Below are 19,637 nucleotides of genomic sequence, written 5' to 3'. Positions count from 1 at the left end.
GACTGATAGAAACGTTTTGTTAGCTTCAAAATATTCCAGAAAGATTTATCCAACAGTTTTTTTTACCAAAATTGATAGGATTGACTCAATTTGCATAGATGCAAAAGATTCATAATTAAATTGGTTCAATTAAAAAAAATTGAATTGGTACTAATACGATAGTTTAAGACTTTTTTGATACTTTTTTTCACAAGAGACCGAAGTATGATCTTATTTGAGAATTCAAAACTACTACTGTAGAAACAAGCATCCAAGATTAAAATAAATACAAGAAGATAAATTGAACATCATATATACGTAGTTTGGTCAGTGTGATCTATGTCTATAGGAAGAGTGGCAAAAGATTTCACTATAAATAAAGCAATACAACGGGATGACATTTATGCTCGAATCAATAAGTTATTCTCAATGTTTCTTAATCCCAAATTAAATATAATAACTTGTATAGTGTTTAACTCCATAATTCCTTACCACATAATCTCTCAAACTCTCAAAAGAAATTAATAAATCTTATCACAAGATTTTTTCAACATTGACACACATATTCTTCGTCACGAAGGAAGACCCAATTTAAGTGTTATCCAACAAATTCACGAACAAGCTCACTCATCAACAATGGAGCAGCATTGCCGACCCAGAGAGGTTAATTTCCTTATTTGTTTCTTTTCTTCCTCTGACACAATCAATAAGTCCACACTATCCTTTTCTTTGCTTGTGCTGGAGAAAGAAAACTTTTGTGGCTTTCCCTTGACCGTGAGACGGTCAGACCGACATGCTAGAGGGACCCCTTTTTCTTTCTCCAGCGCAAGCATGTGGAAACTTGCCAAGCGAAGGACAAGCATGGGGAAATGTGTGATGCAGGGTTCATCGTCTGTTTCCTAAGCTAACGGTACAGTTAGATAATCATTTCCCTAGAGGGACCCAAACTAATATTACTTGATTTGTGCAAACCGGAGGCAGATTATCCTTCAAGAGAAAAATAATTGTTAAATTTTTTTCGAGTTTGAGTTGACTGAACCAACCCTTTCTCAATTGAATTGTGTATAAGCATGAAAGCTGAAAGCCGAATCCTTCGTTTTTGGAAATGGCTTTGGCGTTGTAGGCCGCTTTGATATTTTTCACGTTGGAGTCGAAATCGGAATTAGACTTTGACAACGAAAAGAAAAGGGTCTCTCTAGCGTGACGGTCTGACTGTCTCACGGTCAAAGGAAAGCCACAAAAGTTTTCTTTCTCCAGCACAAGCATGTGAAAACTTGCCAAGCGAAGCCCAAGCATGGGGAAATGTGTGTTGGAGGGTTCACCATCTGTTTCCTAAGCTAACGGTATGGTTAGCTAATCATTTCCCTATTAGTTTTGTTTGGCTAGAAAGAAAAGTAAAATCTATGAAGAAATCGAGGATCTAGACATTTAGTACCTCATTGGGAGAGACTCTCTGATTTTTGGCATGTCTATTTAGCTGCGATAATGAGCTCTAACTATAAATATGGACTGAGAAGGTATGACTTAAACTATACATTTCGTAACAAGTGTCAAATCTTATAGTAATATTTAGAGGAGTAGTTGTCATGTCATCCCTTCCTACCTTATTGTAAAAAGAAAAGAAAAAAAAAAGGCCCGGATTGTGGTCTTAAAAGGCACAAAGTTTGGTTAAATTACCTTACCATCCTTTACTCTAAAATGATCAGAAGTTTGTCTCCTTTAAAGTTAGAGAGATTTATATTCTTTCAATATATTTACATATTGTGAGAAAAAAAAAAAACTAATATGCAATGTCAACAAATCCGTATTTAACTTGAAAGTCCCTATGTTTTGAAAAATTATTTCAATAAATGGGAGTACACTTCAAATGAATAAAAGCTAGACTTCTATGTTAGGATTACAGAACTTTCTAATGACATGCCATGGCTCTTCTTAGTAAGAGATTTGAGGGACATTAAAGCTCTTCATCAGAAACAAAATTGATGTTAAACAAACACATCCAACTAAAAGACTTTTAAATCTCAAAGTAATTTGCATACAGGGGATACAAGTACAATTTGTTAGCCCACAAGTGATTCGCATGACCAATAATCCGAAAAAAAAAAAAAAAAAAAAAACTTCATTATGCTATGCTATAGAAAGAAAATAGAATTCTCACTCTATAGTCCCAATGCACAAACTCCCCAAATGGGCCTTTCCATTAATTGCCTAAGAAGCAATATACTATATGTATGGAGACGTCGTACGCTATAACATCGTACCATGCACCCTTAAGGCAATTGATCATAATTAAGTACAAAACACTGTGAAATATAATGTTTTTCGCTTAATACGATTTTGTCATGCATCGGTTTTATAAAATGGTGTAACTGGCAGCAGAGTAAGTGGCACTTTCTTGGGTATGGTCAGGCCAGCCCCTTCCTCCATGCTCACATCTCCCTCCGTCATTCCCTGTGGCAATTCCCAGTCGAAGGAGTGCAAGACATTGGTGAGCGCTAGCTCGATCATTGCCATCCCCATTGAAATCCCGGGGCATCCTCTTCGCCCGGCCCCAAATGGTAACAGCTCGAAATGATTCCCACTGTAGTCGATTGGACTATTCTCGAACCTCTCAGGCACAAACTCCTCAGGGTCCTTCCACATGCTCGGGTCTCGCCCAATGGCCCACACGTTGATGTGGACACGGGTCTTTGGGTCGACATCATAGCCAAACAAGTTGAAGTGGCCCACGGTTTCCCTCGGGAGTAGTAGTACAGCTGGAGGATGTAACCTCATTACCTCCTTGAGTACTAACTTGAGATATTTGAGCCTGGGAAGGTCATCTTCTACGGCGAATTTCTTGTTTCCAACACAACTCCTGATCTCCTCTCGAACTTTTTGCATCGTCCTCGGGTTCCTAGCTAGCTCGGTCATTGTCCAGTCCATGAGAATTGCATTGGTATCCACTCCAGCTAGAAATATATTCTGGATGTGACCATGAAGACGTGATTCACAAAAAAAGACACGTATATTAATTTTTGCCGTATAAACCATTTATATCCGAGAAGGATAGGAGTATTCACTTAAGAAGTAATTGAATTATATCCTGCAATATAAAGAACCTTCGAGTTTACTTCTCGATTGTGTATATGATCTACAATAGGTAATATGTAGCGACTGTGGAATGTACCATGAAGATGGCCTTGATGTTATCTTCCTTGAGTTGAACTCCCGCGAGCTCAGTCCGATCTCTCTCCATCTTCAGCAGCAAATCGACAATGTCCTCCTCCTCCTCCTCGTTGCTCTTATATGCGTTCCGATGCTCTTCGATCACTTTCTGATAGAAATTGTCCAGCTTGCGAAAGCTCTTCTCCAACCTCGCATGGAGCCCTGTGAACCTGTCCACAATCCAGCCGGATCGAGGGAAAAAATCAGATGCCGAGAAGCTTCCCAACATCGCTGTTGCCTCGTGAATCACGTCCATAAACTTTCCATCGTTGAGCTCCATCCACGGAAACTTCTTCCCAAATGCGACCCTGCATGTAAGGTGTGCAAACGATTCAAAGTTATATATGGGCGATTCTTTCTTCGCTCTCAGGCTAGACAAGCTTTGGCTCAAATCTTTTCTGATTTTCAGTCGAGTTTTCCCGGTTGATGCATTTACTTGAATCAAGTTTGAACTTGATAACAGCTACATAATTCAGGTAGCTCGTAAGCCTAACTGCGTATAATTAAGCATAGTCAAGCCTGAACCCAGAAGACGTTATCAATTCGAGCTCAAGTTCAAAGAAACAAGCTCAATATGGTCAAACACGAAGAATTGAGGTGAGTTCAAGTAGTAACTTAGTCGACATGACTCAACTCGCCTCATCAACTAAACGACTAGGCCCAACCTGCAAGTGATGCTAATCGTCAAAGCCATGAACTTCTCTCTCATATTGATTGGAGTTCCGCTCCGTGCTGATTTTGCGATTGACTCGATCATTGAACCTACCTCCTCTTCCCTGATATACCGGAAGGACTGAACTCGCTTGGCGCTAAGCAAGTTGAGCAGGCACAGCTTCCTCACCTCCCTCCAATAATCGCCGTACTCAATGAAGGCGATGTCAAGGTGGTCATAAGAGAGGCGTCCTGTGCCGAGTAGCCGTGGGCGGCTGCAACAATCGAGGTCGTGGATCTTGAGGACCTCCCTAGCAGCACTGGGGGAGGAGATGATGATTGTGGGTACACAGCCGAGGTGGATGAGCATGACGGGGCCATACTGTCTAGAGAGTTTCCATAGAGACTGGTGAGGCAAGTGGCCGAGCTGGTGGAGGTTGCCTATGATGGGGAGTGGTGGAGGCCCTGGAGGGAGTTTCTTCTGCTTCTTGGTCGTTGTAGTCATAGTCTTCGTTGCAGTTTTGTTTCTGTTGTTGAAGCTTTTCGCGAAGAGGATGAGGAGAGGAAGGAACAGAGAAAACCATGTGAGGAGGATGAGAAGAGCCATTATTGGGATGGTTATGGGCTGTGAAAGTACCTACAATTTGAGCTTGTTTGGGATGGTTAAATAGTGTGAGGGGTGAGGGTGAAGGCCAATATAAAATGGATGCTGAAGAATCTGTTTATAGGAAATTGGCGAAAGTTACACTTAATATTTGCTTACCCTAAGGCTACTAATTGATAGCGTAATTGCATTGATATGACGTTGATTCAAAATAAAATAATATAAAATAAAGATATTGATCCTTAATTGAAATCTACCTCTTCATCCAATCGAAGTTGTTTCGACATTATTAGCTAGAATGGGTGTTCGAAAAAAAGGGTATATGATTGACGTGTTAAATCCTTCACTTAAAAAAACGACCTAAAAAATTCATGATCTCCAAATTTTGTTGACAAAATTCCAATAAAGCACATTGCTATGTTGACAAGAAATTATGAAAAAACGGACGAAGAGGATGATTTAAAAGAGTCAACATATTTCCCATATAGTTATACTTTATAGATATTTAGGTTAACAAAACAAGGTAAATTCCCAAACTGATGCACTTATAATTAATTTATCTCAAATTAATTTTTTGATTACAAAAATTCAAAACTAATATATTTATAATAACTTTACCCTCATTTAATTTATTATAAGGGTACTAATTTGAGGTTTTTTGTTATCAAAATATTAGGTTGAAGTAAATTTATCATGAGTGTAATCATTTGTGATTTTTCTTGGTATTAATCCTAAATATTTTTCCACTTAATGGACTTTTTTCAACATGCAACCACTTAAACTCAATTTGATAGAGTTTTTCTTTCAACCCCTGGAAAAATTCATTGATTTTAATTAGATTACTTCCTTCTTAGGCAAGTAAACAGTAGAGTCTAAGTCGACTCCGAGCCGACTCCGAGCTTTCCTCCACTTGAATAATTATCGTTAAAAAATTATTTGAGAAATTCGACTCGAGCTCGGTCGAGCTTGATTTTTTACCTTCAAGCTTGACTGAATCAGCCAATAGCTTCATTCAAAACTTGAATCGAACTCAAATAATTTTGAGGACAGACTCTAGTGAAGGAAAGTCATTTATTTTCCACTAATAAATAAAATCAGTTCATACATCACAATCTCCTCATTATACTCGATACTTTGATTTAAGCTCAATTAATTAGACTTGATATTGACTCGCGAAGTAATTGGAGGGTTTGTACTCGAATGGACTTATAAAAGATAAGATGGATTGGGCCGCTACATAGAATTTCAACCACAGCAAAGTGAAAATCCAAAATTTAATTGCATCTACTATACGAACTACTCAAATCGGATAAAACCCTCAATAAAAAAAAAAATCACATGAATTAAGATATGGAGTCAAGTCGCTTGAGGAGCTTCACTTATTACCACCCTTTCATGACACTTCCCGATAGATTTCCCTTTTTTCCTTTTCGGTTAGAACACTTCACACGACATAAACATGGTAATCTTGATTCAATCACCCAACCCTGAAAGACAGACATATGAAGTACCAAAATTTGGTACAAAATGACACTTAAGTGTTAAAAGTCATGGAAGTAACACTTTTTTGAAAAATGAAATATCTGAGTGTCAAGTTTAGCGAAGGTGACTGAAAATTCTATGTGGTAATTTTTTAATAATATAACTTGTTTACGTACATGTCGAAGAGCTAAGTCAGCAACTATTCACCAAAACAACGTTCTTCTCTTTTATTGAATTTTATATTAATTTAATTAAAAAAAGCCCTCGCCACTTGCAACCTCCACCTTCCTCCCTTTTTTTAAATATTTAAATTTAATTTTTAAAATTTATTTATTTAGTATTTATATTAATTATTTATTCATATTAGTAGCACATAACGGTGTCGCTTTTGCATTTGTCTAACGCAAAATAATGTTGTTTTGCACTTGTCTAACTGGAAAATTGCCACATCAATATTTTGGTCGGATTTTTTTTGTTGTTGGCACTTAACTTATCAATTTTGCTATGATTTTGGCACTTGAATGTCATTTTCGTAACTTTTGATAGTTAATTGCCCTTCAATGTCAAGTTTTGACATTTTATGTGTTCTTTTCCAAGCTATTCCTTGTGATTCATGAGGAATCATGATACCACCAAACAAACACAGTGTAAGTGCACGTCATCTTCACTAACTGGGACGAAAACTAAGTAAAATGGATGTGATGGAGATTATTGATTGTTAATGCAAATGCGTTACCATAGTGTCGGTGATCCCTCTACTTTTGTTCGATATTCAAAACCGTCCGTCTATTTTGTTTGTTCGAAATGGGCCCCATACTTTTTTAAAGTATCGCCATCCGTCTTTGGTGCCATTCCAACGAAGAATTTTTGACATGGACTTGATCCTGATATATATATATATATATATATATATATATATATAATATATATATATATATAAAGCGACAAAAAAAAAAAAGCGATGCGGATCTTTATTTTTTAATAAAAAGACGAGTTTGATTTGAAAGGGATCAGTGAACTTTATTTTTCATTTTTAGACATCTCTCTCTCACTCTCTCTCTCAATCTCTCGAGGTGAGGACACCTGAGTCTTATAACTTGGCGCCCAGGACACTTTCCATAACTTTAAAATGGTACACTAGAAAGTGCCATCATCGAGCAAAATGGGACACTTAAGTGCCACTCGCGAAAATCCGGCCAAATGGCGACGTGGCAATTTTCCGGCGAGTTTAGTCCAAAACGGCGTCGTTTTGCACGCCGACGTGGCGGAGAAAAACGCAAAAACGACGCCGTTTTGTGTCTACGTGTAATTAATAATATAAAAATTAATTAAATTATAAAGTATTCAAAAATTAAAAAAAATTAAAAATTTTAAAAAATTAAGAAAAATTTAAAAATTAAGAAAATTTTAAAATTTTTAAAAAATTAAGAAAAAAAAAGGGGGTCGAAGGGGCAGGCGAGGGAGCCCTCGCCGCCGCCGCCGCCCCCGCCGTCGCCGGGAAGGGCCGGCGATGGAGGGGGAGGGTCGGCCGGGTCGCCGGCCCCACGGTCGGCCCGACGGCGAGGGCTCGCAGCCCTCCGGATCGCGGCGAGGGCCGCGACCCTCGCCCCGATCCGGGCGAGGCTCGCGGGCCCTCGCCGCCGGTCGGCCGGCCTCGCCGACCCACAGCTAGGCCCGCGACCCCGGCCGACCCTCCACACTCCGTTCTTAGGCGGCCCTTCTCGGCGGCGGCGGGAGGAGGCCGACCGGCGCGAGGGCCCGCGAGCCCTCGCCGAGATCTCGGGCGAGGGTCGCGGCCCTCGCCGCGATCCGGTGAGGGCTGCGAGCCCTCGCCGTCGGCCGGCCGGGGCCGCGACCCCGCCGACCCTCCCCTCCATTGTCGGCCCTTCCCGGCGATGGCGGGAGGCGGCGGCGCGGGGCTCGGCCCTCCGCCGCCCTTCACCCCCCTTTTTATTTATTTATTTTTAAAATTAAAATTTTTAAAATTTTCTTATTTTTTAAATTTTTTTAAATTTCTTAAAATTAAAATTTTTAAATTTTTTTAAAATTTTTAAATTTTTTTTTTAAATTTTTAAATTTTTTTAAAATTTTTAAATTTTTTTTTTTTAAATTTTTAAAATTTTTTAAAATTAAAATTTTTAAAATTTTTAAATTTTTATTATTTTTTTATTATTTTTATGCTGATTTGGAGCTCAGGCGAGCCACGTAGGCAAAAAATAATAATAAAAAATTGCCATGTAGGATTTCCGGCAAGGGTCGCCGGAGGTGGCACTAAGTGTCCCACTCGAAAAAAAAAGGCACTTAAGTGTACCGTTTGAAAGTTATGGCACTTCTCTCTCTCACTCTCTCTCTCAATCTCTCTCTCTCTCTCTCTCTCTCACATAATGGTAGCGCCCCTCGGGTAACCCCGTCATAGTGGTCGCACGACTCAGCTTGAAATTTCAATCGGCGTTGTGCCCTCTGTTTCTATGCGTGCCTGCAGGATTTGAGGCCATTGTCATGGTGGTCGCCGTTGAAAGGCGACCATCGTCGGCTTGCAACTGAGATTAAATTGAGATGGCAAGATCCCTGCAGCGGTGGCGATCGCGCAACCACCGAGTCCCTCGTCCACTTCTTGGTTTTTTACTTTTGTGACCACGGCAGCAAAAATATGTACCACTAAGAACGGTGAGATGTGTTCGCAGATTGCCACTTCTTTTTCTCGACTGCCAACTTATCACTCTAGTGGCCAAGTTTAACCTAAGTATAACAATGACACTTTTTAGAAAGTAAGGACCATTTTGGGCAAAAACAAAAAAAGTAACTGACGGATGGTTTTGAATTTCTGGTAAAAACTAGGTGGATCGCTTGTGCCATTTCACCAAAATACAATAGGGTGGTTTTCATGTTGCCATGAACCTAAAAATGGAAATAGATCCTTGTATTGTAGATAAATAATAAATATCGTGGGATCAAACATTACAAAATGAATACCACCAGCCTTGGTGGCGAAGTTGGATAAGACCTTGAACCTTGGGGGAAAGGTGCAAGGGTCAAAACCCAGTGGAAGCATCGGCGTCTTAAGCGTGATGTCGGGGTGGTGGGTCCTCCGCTAGCATCACTCCAGGGTTTACTTGGCGGCTATGTACCGCCGTAAGGTGACGAACGGCTGACGGGGTTCCCTGGATTACCAAAAAAAAAAACATTACAAAATGAATGACGAGAGGGCTCATGTTTAGTTACTTAACTATGACATACTTCGTGTGAAGAGATATTCTGATTACTAGTAACTTGATGGGGCTATGGTGATGCACTTGCAAGCCTCAAACCTTCAGATTGCAGGTATAGTAAAGTAGGTATAACAAAAATTAAATATTATGTAATGAGAGTGTAATCCTAATGATAATGCCTAGAGGGAGTTGATGATTATAGTTGCCTTATCTACCCTTTCTTCAACGGAACTTTTTTCTATATTAGTTAATATCTTGTCTCGGACTAAAAAAAAAAAAGAAATCTTGTCCCGGAAAAGGTACAAGCACTAAAACGTTAGAAACTTACCTTTTGATAATAAAGTTATTAAGCAAATTGAAAAACACACGTTATATTTATACAAAAAAAAAAAAAAAGTCACGAAAACCCTGAATTTTGCTCAAAATAACACATTTATTTCAAACTTTTTTTGTGACGTGAAAAATCCTAAACTTTTCAAACCATGACACATTTACCCTATCAAGGGCGTTTTTGTCTTTTTATTCTATTTTTTCCTTTTTCTTTTTTTTTTCTTTTTTTCTTCTTCTTTCCTCTGCTAGCCATAGCGGAGCCGAGCCGACGTTCAGCGAGGGTCGCCCTCTCCACCGTCGGGCGAGGGCCTCCCATGCCAGATCTGGCAAGGGCCTCCCTCGCTAGGGGTGTGCATGGTCCGGACGGGCGGTTCCCGACCTAGAACTGGGAACCGCCCGCTAAGGACCGGTTCCGAAAAATTGGAACCGGGATCCACCCATTTATTACATGGATCCACCCGGGATCCGGACCGCTAGTCTGGTCCGGTTCCCGGGTGGATCCTTGGAACCGATCTTGACGCGAAACAAGTTTGGTTTTCAACATAGAACGGTCGAGTCTATGAGTTGGGAAGGAGGGAGGAGGTCTATGGTCGGGTTTTCAACATAGAACGGTGACGAAACAATTTTTCGAAGCTGTGGCGGGTGGCGGCCGACGCGAGAGGGCGAACAGCAGCGGTGGAGGAGCAACGGCGGTGGCGTCAATGCTCAGGGAGGAATCGAAATGGCAATAGGATTAGGAAGAACCGAGAAAGAAACAAAGAGAGAGAGAACCGAAGACGAAGGGAGTGAGGAGATGAGATATAATCTAGGATTTCTTTTAGTAATTTCTTTTTAATATTAAAAAGGTTTCGGTTCGGTCCGGGTGGGCGGATCCGCCCATGGAACCGGGAACCGAACCGGTTCCCTCAAGAACCGCCAATTTTGGGCGGTTCCGATCCGGTTCCGGGCAGTCCAGGCGGTTCCCGGGTATTTTGCACACCCCTATCCTCGCCGATTTGGCGATGGCACCCTCGCCCGACGCCGCCGGCGGGTAGGGACACCCTCGCCGGACGCAAGCGAGGGTGGCCCTCGATGGCGTTAGGCGAGGACGGCCCTCGCCAAATCTGGGAGGGTAAGGACACCCTCGCTCGATGCAGGTGAGGGTGGCCCTCGCCTGACGCCAGCGAGGGCCGCCCTAACCCAACGCCGGTGAGTGTGACCCTCGCTCAACGCCGGCGAGGGCAACCCTCGCCGGACACAGGCTTCCCTCCGCCGGCCAACTGGCGAAGGAAAGAGAGAAGAAAAAAAAAGGAAAAAAAATTTTAAAAAAAATTAAAAGACCAAAATGCCCTATAATTTTGGGGTAAATGTATTACATAACAAAAGTTCAGGGTTTTTTGTGTCACAAAAAAAAAAAGTTTGAGGTAAATATGTCACGGTTGGCAAAGTTCAGGGTTTTTCACGTCATAAAAAAAAGTTTGGGGTAAATGTGTTACTTTAGGCAAAGTTTAGGGTTTCTCGTGGCTTTCTCCCAAAAAAGAATAATAAGAATTTTTCCAAAGCTGATGAATCTTAATATAGAACGGTGGTAAGAATTTTAATGTGCTGGGTAATACATTCACGCAATAGTAAGGTTTCATTTACTGTATTAACTATTGATACATCTAAAATTAATAGCATCTTTATGTGATTAGCGACTTTTTACTAGTGCAAGTAAGTTTGAATGCACGCTAATTTTTACATGATTATGATTTTTGTTTTTTTTTTTTTTTTTTTTTTTTTTTTTCCTTTCGTGATGTACCGCCCACAATTAATTCTATGGGCCATAAATCTCTTTCCTTTTCTAAACTCATGGCAACTGGCATATGATCGGATCCATTTCAACTATTAATCAATATATACCGATGTTGATTCCCTTGTCCAATTTAGTGCACAATGAAATAGATCTAGGTAAGTATTCTATGGTACGAGTAGTTGCTTGACTCAGCTTTGTTGTTAGATAAAGAGTGATCAAATGATCTGGGGGCCCAAAATTGAACCCTGACCTTGGGCTTGGGCCTACAGAAGAACCAAACATCTCCATGTAAAGCCCATTAACTTCCATGCCCTCAACGGTTTGTTGCAGGCTTTGGAGAGATGAAACACATCAAAGAGGAAGAAAATACAGACAACTGCATATGATATATATATATTGGACACATTCCGTTAAGGCCCATCCATGTGCTTTTTAATGTTATCTCCAGCTTGAAGTGAGTGTGAGTTGGTAAAGAGCCAGCATCCCCCACGTTGTCTTATCCATGAGACTCCAGAGGGCATTTTCTGTCGCATAAAGTATGACACACATGCTAAACAACTGTTATATACGATCTTGTAAGAGCTATTGACCAGTGACATCGGATTACAATGATTTCTCATTTTATCATAACTGGGTGATTACTGGGACGATGGCTCTTTAAGGTCATTGTAAGAAAGTTGTATTTGCACGAAGACTAAGACAACTTTAGATTTCATGGCAACTTTTCTCCATCAAGATTGTATGCGATTGCCTAGAAATCAAGGGCCTGGGCATATGCTAAGCAGCTGTGAGTTTTTGTGATAACACTCCTTATGTAATAGAAAAAACGCCCTGGATAACTAGTCACTACTAAGCAAAATTTTCAAACCTTCTATTCAACAAATCATTATTCATTGATGCTTATTTGGGATTTGGAGTTTGGACCTTAAAAGGCATGAATTCTCATTCAATTACATGGCCATTTTTTAGTGTATATTGTAAGATTATTTGCAGTTCGTCCTCTTCCAAGCTTAAGAGACAGATATTCTTTTTAAAATATTTGTTTCTTAGTTTACTTGATTACAAGTATGCTTCAATTGAATAAAAGCTAGACTACTACCCTCGATATGACCAGACTTTCTAATGGCATGCCACAGGTGGTCTTGAGGGGCATTACCCTCTTTCTCGGGAGCGTCATGACCTTAAAAATTTTCGATGTTGGATTAACATATGCAGCTAGAAGACTTTCAACTCTTAAACTAATTTGGACTTCAGTGGATACAAAAATCAATATGTTAATAAAAAAGTGACTCGCTCAATTGATAATCTTTCTTCTCTAGTCACAGTTCATACACTTGATCATTATCAACATAGTGTACAATGTTTCAGTTTGAGTGCGATTTTTGTCATACATTGGTTTCATGCGATGGCCTAACCGGCATCAGAGTAAGAGGCACTTTTTTGAACACGGTCAGGCCAGGCCCTTCCTCCATGCTCACATCTCCCTCTTTCATCCCCTCCGGTAATTCCCAATCAAAAGAGTGCAAGACATTGGCAAGCGCCAACTCTACCGTTGCCATCCCCATCAAAATCGCTGGGCATCCCCTCCGGCCCGCTCCGAATGTCAATAACTCAAAATGATTCCCCTTATAATCGATCGGACTATCCTCAAATCTCTCTGGCACAAACTCCTCTGGACGCTCCCAGAGGCTTGGGTCCCGCCCGATGCCCCACACATTGACCTGGACACGGGTCTTTGGTTCGATATCATAGCCAAACAGCTTGAAGTGGCCCATTGTTTCCCTTGGAATAAGTAGTACACTTGGAGGGTGTAACCTCATTGACTCCTTGAGTACTAACTTAAGATATTTGAGCTTGTGGAGGTCGTCTTCCACGACCTGTTTCTTGTTTCCAACACAACTTCGAATCTCTTCTTGAGCTTTTCGCATCACCCTCGGGTTCCTGGCAAGTTCGGCCATTGCCCAGTCCAGGGTAAGTGCACCGGTGTCCACTCCACCTAGAAATATATCCTGAGAGTACACATGAAGTCACGATTCATTAAAAAAAATTATTACATCAATTTCTCGATGACGCTTTTATGTCCAAGAAAGAGGACAGAACATTCATTTTGGAAGTTCTTGAATTGTATCCTGCCATATTAGACATTCAAGTTTGTTTCTCAATTGTGTATATGATCTGCTTTGGGGAAAATGCAAGAGATCCTACGACGTACCATCAGGATGGCCTTGATGTTATCTTCCTTGAATCGAATGGTCGCGAGCTCAGTCTGATCCCTCTCCATCTTCAGCAGCAAATCGACAATGTCCTCATTTTCCTCGTTGCTCTTATTTGCGTTCCGATGCTCTTCAATCACTTGCTGATAAAAAGCATCCAAATTGCGAAAGGTCTCCTCCATCCTCGAATGAAGCCCTGTGAACCTGTCCACAATCCAGCCGAATCTAGGGAAAAAATCGGATGCCGAGAAGCTTCCCAGCATCGCCAACCCTTCGTGAACCATATGCATTAACCTTCCATCGTCGAACTTTGTCCCCTGAAACGCCTCCCCAAATGCGACCCTGCATGTAAGGTGTGCAAACAAGTCAAAGTTACTTGTTGGCGGTTCATGCTTGGCGATGAGGATGGACAAGTTCCGCTTCAATTCTTTTTGAGCTTGACTTTGAGTTTCCTTGTTGGGGCATTGGCTAAAATAAAGATTGAATCTTGGTGATAGCTAAATAAGCAGGGTAGCTCGTAAGCCCAATCGAGTCTAACTAAGCATAGACAGGTCCAAATCCAGAAATCATGGTCAAGTTGAACTTGAGTTCAAAGATCCAGGCTCAATATAATGTCAATCCTCGAAGAATTGAGTCGATTCAAGTAGTAACTTAGTCGATGCGACTTATCAACTACACCACTAGGCCCTACCTGCAAGTGATGTCAGCTGTCAAAGACATGAACCTCTCGCTCATATTGATTGGAGTTCCGCTATTTGCTGACTTTGCAATCGAATCGATCATAGAAGCCACCTCCTCTTCCCTGACATACCGGAAGGACTCGCTTCGCTTGGCGCTAAACAGCTCAATCACGGAGATCTTCCTCACCTCCCTCCAATAATCGCCGTACTCAACGAAGGCGATATCAAGGTAGTCATAGGAGAGGCGTCCCGTGCCAACCAGTCGGGGGCGGCTGCAGCAGTTGAGGTCATGGGTCCTGAGGATCTCCCTGGCAGCGCTGGGGGAGGAGACGATGACGGTGGGGATGCCACCGAGGTGGACGAGCATGACGGGGCCATACTGTTGGGAGAGCTTCCACAAAGATTGGTGAGGCAAGTGGCCGAGCTGGTGAAGGTTGCCTATGATGGGGAGCGGTGGAGGCCCTGGAGGGAGGTTCTTCTTTTTGTTGTTGAACTTTTTCGCTGAGAGGAGGAGGAGGAGGAGGAGGAGGAGAGGAGGAAGGGAAAGAGCAAGCCATGTGAAGAGGATGTCGAGAGCCATTGTTGGGATGGCGATGTACGAGGTTGAGTAAGTTTGGGGTGGTTAAATAGCGCGAGGGGTGGGAGTGAAACTTAACGCGAAAGAATTAATGGAAGAGTCTGCTGCCGAAATTGGCCAGAGCATCTTGCGGGGATGACTTTTCTTTATTATCTGGGAAGAAGAAAATGGTGGACTCTTTAGGGCGGAGTGGAGAGAAAATTTGCCATAATGCACCTAATATTCCCCGTGAAAGCTACAATTTGGAGTTGATTATTCTACACTTAGGCTGCTAATTAGTAGCACGATTGCATTGATGTCATGTTGATGTCAAGAAGGAAATCAATCCTTGATTGTAATGTACCGCTCCGTCCAATTAATTAAAGTTGTTTCAACATGCTTAGCTAGCATTGGGCCCCAAAAAGTAGAGGGCACGCGATGTCATGCTCAACTTCTCCAGTCATTAGGAAAACCTTTAAACATACATGGTCTCCCAAATTTGTTGAGAAAATTCTAATAAATACTTTGATGTCGAGAAACAATCAAATAATGAGCAAAAAAGATTTACTTGAAAGAGTCGACAAGTCTCATTTGGTCTTGTTTTATAGGTGTCGTGCAGGGAAAGGTTCCCTTGTCAAAATTCAACAATTTGAACTCATGCTTTTTGAACTCATAATTCACGTTTTAAAATAAAATAGTGGCCGTGTCGAAGCAAGCACCCACGCCATTTTCACCTTTATCGATCCGGTTTCTCATTTGACAACCACCGAATCACCATCTTCCTCTCTATCTTCACTCTCATTCTGTGTTGCTCCTTGTCCTTCCACTTATTGCTTATTTAACGTCCTTCCACTCGCCCCCGCCAGCTACTGACAAGGGTGAGGTCATTGGTCATCGCCTCCAGCTAATTGTTTGCCATTGCCAAAGCCTAGCAACTAGTTAGAGGATGAAGAAAAGAAGAAAAAAAAAATAAAGAAAAGAAAATTAAATTAATTTATTAAAATATTATTAAAGTTATCTATATCACCACTAATTGTGTTATGTAAAACGGCCGATGTCTATGTCAATTATTTTCAGCCAAAATAAGTTGGATATATCAATTGGAAAAGCATGAAAATGTGTATGATTCAATTGATAGAATTAAAAAAGTTTAGGACTGAATTAGTAGACATGTAAAATAATTATGACTTCTTAGATAATTTTTCTGCAATTTTCATTGAAACTACTTTGGCATATACGATTGCATCCATTATAACCGTTGATCAAGATATATGGATGTTGATTTTTTTGTCTGATTTCTAGTGCACAATGAAATAAACATGCATGAATGTTTTATGATTCGAGTTGTCGCTTGACTCATTACAGGCCACAAAATTGAACGTAGGCCGGGGGCTTGGATGATTGGATCTACCAAAAAAAAAGAAAAAAAAAAAAAGACAATCGTAAGCCCATTTACTTCCATGCCATAATGGTTCATTACATGTTTGACTTGGCAAAGAGAAACCGCACCACGTGACAAGACGTACCATTGTCAGAATCCAAAACCATAACTATCATCATCGATACAGATGCACCTCATTTAAGTCCAACCTAACGGCCAATCTCCACGTAGGGCTGAAAGAATGCATTATTGCGTCCATCGTCCATCGTCCACAATCCGTTCTGTCAGAATAAATATCCTTCGTTGGAAAGAGTCTACGCTTGCATGGTGTGAGGTTTATGGACCACATATCTGGCAGCTGCTTTGCTTCCTCTAGTCCTCCAAATGTCAGTTAATTTCGAACGTGGCGTGAGGATCTTGTCAACTTGTTGCTACTTATTTTCTGCATTTATCCCCGCCCACCAAAGAATAATGTTTGGCCTAATATAATGGGAGAGCGAACCCAAGATGAATTAATCGTATTCTCTCTTCCATGGAAGTCCTGTACCTCACGAGTCATGATAGAATATCACAAGAGGACTCCATATCCCAGCAATATTTATGTACTTACCATGGAGTTAATGAGTGAACTAGATATATTAGTTTCTTCTTTTAAAGTTTGGTTATCTAATCTTGTAAAATTTGTCCACTAATTTGAAGGGCACTTAATAAGCTATTACCTATATCATTAAAATCTAAGTTGACTGAATGTTTGCTCCAATAATTGCCATGTGACACTTCACTTTGAGTCTATGACTGTTACATAGAGGTGGCAATCCTATTTAATGAAAGCTGTTGATACGTCTAAAATTAATAGCATCTATTCGTGAGTAGGGACTTTTTAATAATGCGGTAACTTTGAATATATTTTGTAATACTTACATAATTATTTTCATTTTCATTGTGATGTAAGCTTATGGCAACGTGTGAATATTGCCAAGACTATGATCCATATAATTGGATCAATTCCAATTGTTGATCAAAACATATGCAAATAAATCTAGATTAGTACCTTATGGCACAAGTGGTCACTCACTTGCCTTTAAATAAAGAGTGATCAAATGATCTGGGGGCCCGAAACTGAACCTTAACGATGGGCTTGTTCTACAAATAACCCAAACATCTCCACGTAAAGCCCATTAACTTTACAGGCTTTGGAGAGATAATAGACGTTAACGAGGAAGAAAATACGAACACTTTGTTGTATTTAATAATTACGTAAACGTGTGATGATGAGCCAAGATGAGCATAGCACCAATTTGCACGGAATCTGGCAAGAGAAGCAAGAGAACCGGAGAGGTCAGGTCAGTAACTAAATCCTGTTAAGCGTGCACGCATCAAATAGAAACTTCAACAATTGGTGAACATGTCCATGGCTGAATTCAAGAGTAGGTCATGGTAACACAACAAAATATCGAATTATTATTATTGGTAACTTCATCTTGAAGTGAGTGAGAGTCAGCATCGCCCAATTATCTTTTTATCCATTGTTTGACTATATATGCCTACTTTGCGCATGCAAATAAACTCCAGATGGCATTTTGTTGTTGCATAAAGTATGATACGGATCAGGGAAATTTCCCATTATATAGCAATCGCGTATAACAGCCACATGAGGCTTTTGAAGGTTATACAGTAAGAAAGTTGTGGGGTAAGAATAATACAAGTAATACTTAAATGCCATTTTTTTTTTTTTTTTTTGGCTCACTTGACTATTATAAATTTGAAAAATCGATCACTTGAGTGCTACTTTAAATTTGCTCCACTGGAAAAGCTGATGTCGTTGCACAAAAATATTATTTTGAATTTTTTTTTTTTTTTTTTTTTTTAGGGTAGCAAGGGTCATCGGGTACCCTTGTCGGCCATGAAATCCTCTCACAATTTGGATGAGGGCCAACTCGCCCTTGGTTGTGAAGGCCTTGGGTGAGCCCTCGAAGCCACACCAATGGTTGGTTAGGGCCCTCACTGCCTCACTCTCGCTGCGAAGGCTTTGGGCAACAGCATTGGGGCCTTGCCCATAGCTGCCCAAAGCCAGCAAGGGCCCTCATTGCCTCGCTCTTGCCACGAAGGCCCTAGGTGACAGCCCAAAGCTGGTGAGGCCTTGACAGCCTCGCTCAAGGCCTTCATGGCCAAGGGTGAGGTGGCCCTCACCCAATCTAGGGGTGGGTTTCATGGCCGGCGAGGGTCGCTAGTGACCCTCGCTTGCCCTAAAGAAAAAAAGCAAATAAAATTCAAAAAAATTCAAAAAAATTCATATAAGACATTTAGTTGGAAGTGGCATTTAAGTGAGTGAAAAAAAAGTTTTGGCACTTAAGTGAGTGCCATACAAAAGTTTTGACACTTCTTTTATTCTTTTCTTGAAAATTGTCTTTGCTGGAACTCTAAAACTTCTCTAGAATTCATAACAACCTTTTTCCAGTAGGATTTTTCGCCGCCGGTTTGTGCAAATAAAGTAATATTGGTTTTGTTTGTCCTAGAAAAAAAGTAATATTTGTTTAGAAATCCTAGATCTTTGTCACCTCATTTGGAGAGAATTATAGGTTTGTAACGCACTAGTGGGGTTATAATGATGGACTTTATACCTATAGATGGACTGGATGGTTATAACCAAAACCAAATATTTCATTGTGGTTGTGAAATCCCTTATTGTAACTCTCAGAGGAATAGTTGTGATGATCATCTTTCTCCACTATATTGTGAAGAAAAAGAAGGCTTGGCTAAGTACTCCCTACTAAGCAAAAGTTTTCAATCCTCCGATTCTACAAATCACTATTCACTTATGCAAATTTATAATTTGGAGTTTGGATTCTAGAAGGCAAGAATGCAAGTGATAATGTAATTCTTTTTGTGGAAATTAAAAAAAAAAAAAAAAATCTTAAATTTTATTGATTTATTTACTATAAGAGGGATGAAGACATATGGTTATCCATGACAATAACCTTGAAAAGAATGATTGTTGAAGAAATAAAATAAAATGGAGAAATTTGATTTATCTTCCTTAATCCACTTTTTTCTTAACGTATTTTATCCAAAGGAAGATAAAATACAACTTTTCGTTATCTTGAGTGGAGAGAGAGAGAGAGACATACTCTATTTATATAGTGTATCAGTATGTGCCTTCCATCAAAGTACATTCTATCTTCATAAGAGCGACATCTTTTCACAAAAATTATGACTTCTCGTAAGAATTGCACCTCTTCATAAGAGTTGCATCTCTTCATAGAAGTTGCAACTTCTCATAAGAGGATGCAACTTTTTATAGCCAATACATTTTAGCACTTAAATAAATATTAAATCACTAATTAACAATATCATGTGGGCCACAATTATTCTTACAAATAAGTATCATTGAAATTACGTGACCATTTCTTATGAAAAAATATGCTACTCCTTCTATTTTAAGTTCGACAGATTGATATTCTTTTAATACATTTACTTCTTGCGAAAAAAACAACTAATATGCAGTTTTGGTAAATCTGTATTTAATTTGAAAGTGCCTGTGTTTTGGAAGAATAATATTTAATTACGAGTA

The 19,637-nt window shown here is 40.2% G+C and overlaps 2 protein-coding genes across 2 annotated transcripts; both read right to left on the bottom strand.

Annotated features, from left to right (window-relative positions):
* Positions 1 to 2,117: 2,117 nt before the first annotated feature.
* On the bottom strand, positions 2,118 to 4,483 carry LOC104433479 (cytochrome P450 71B36). Its single transcript, XM_010046240.3, has 3 exons — positions 3,852 to 4,483; positions 3,149 to 3,494; positions 2,118 to 2,943 (listed from the first exon to the last, which is right to left on the bottom strand). Exons 1-3 carry the CDS (start codon positions 4,442 to 4,444, stop codon positions 2,320 to 2,322), a joined length of 1,563 nt encoding a protein of 520 aa, XP_010044542.2. The 5' UTR covers positions 4,445 to 4,483; the 3' UTR covers positions 2,118 to 2,319.
* Positions 4,484 to 12,508: 8,025 nt separating this feature from the next.
* On the bottom strand, positions 12,509 to 14,871 carry LOC104433481 (cytochrome P450 71B34). Its single transcript, XM_010046241.3, has 3 exons — positions 14,141 to 14,871; positions 13,449 to 13,791; positions 12,509 to 13,245 (listed from the first exon to the last, which is right to left on the bottom strand). The coding sequence occupies exons 1-3, from the start codon at positions 14,707 to 14,709 to the stop codon at positions 12,622 to 12,624; spliced, it is 1,536 nt and encodes a 511-aa protein (XP_010044543.1). The 5' UTR covers positions 14,710 to 14,871; the 3' UTR covers positions 12,509 to 12,621.
* Positions 14,872 to 19,637: the final 4,766 nt, after the last annotated feature.

Source organism: Eucalyptus grandis, chromosome 2 (genome assembly GCF_016545825.1).
Source record: "Eucalyptus grandis isolate ANBG69807.140 chromosome 2, ASM1654582v1, whole genome shotgun sequence".
Lineage (NCBI taxonomy): Eukaryota > Viridiplantae > Streptophyta > Magnoliopsida > Myrtales > Myrtaceae > Eucalyptus > Eucalyptus grandis.
The sequence above is the reverse complement of the archived record's forward strand: the minus strand, read 5'-3'. Positions and strand labels throughout refer to the sequence as shown.

Coding starts and splice junctions, on each gene's coding strand:
- LOC104433481 (XM_010046241.3), bottom strand. CDS start 14,709: ATGGCTCTCGACATCCTCTTCACATGGCTTGCTCTTTCCCTTCCTCCT. Junction 13,792..14,140: donor ACAGCTGACATCACTTGCAG/GTAGGGCCTAGT, acceptor CCTTACATGCAG/GGTCGCATTTGGGGAGGCGT. Junction 13,246..13,448: donor ACATCAAGGCCATCCTGATG/GTACGTCGTAGG, acceptor GTGTACTCTCAG/GATATATTTCTAGGTGGAGT.
- LOC104433479 (XM_010046240.3), bottom strand. CDS start 4,444: ATGGCTCTTCTCATCCTCCTCACATGGTTTTCTCTGTTCCTTCCTCTC. Junction 3,495..3,851: donor ACGATTAGCATCACTTGCAG/GTTGGGCCTAGT, acceptor CCTTACATGCAG/GGTCGCATTTGGGAAGAAGT. Junction 2,944..3,148: donor ACATCAAGGCCATCTTCATG/GTACATTCCACA, acceptor GGTCACATCCAG/AATATATTTCTAGCTGGAGT.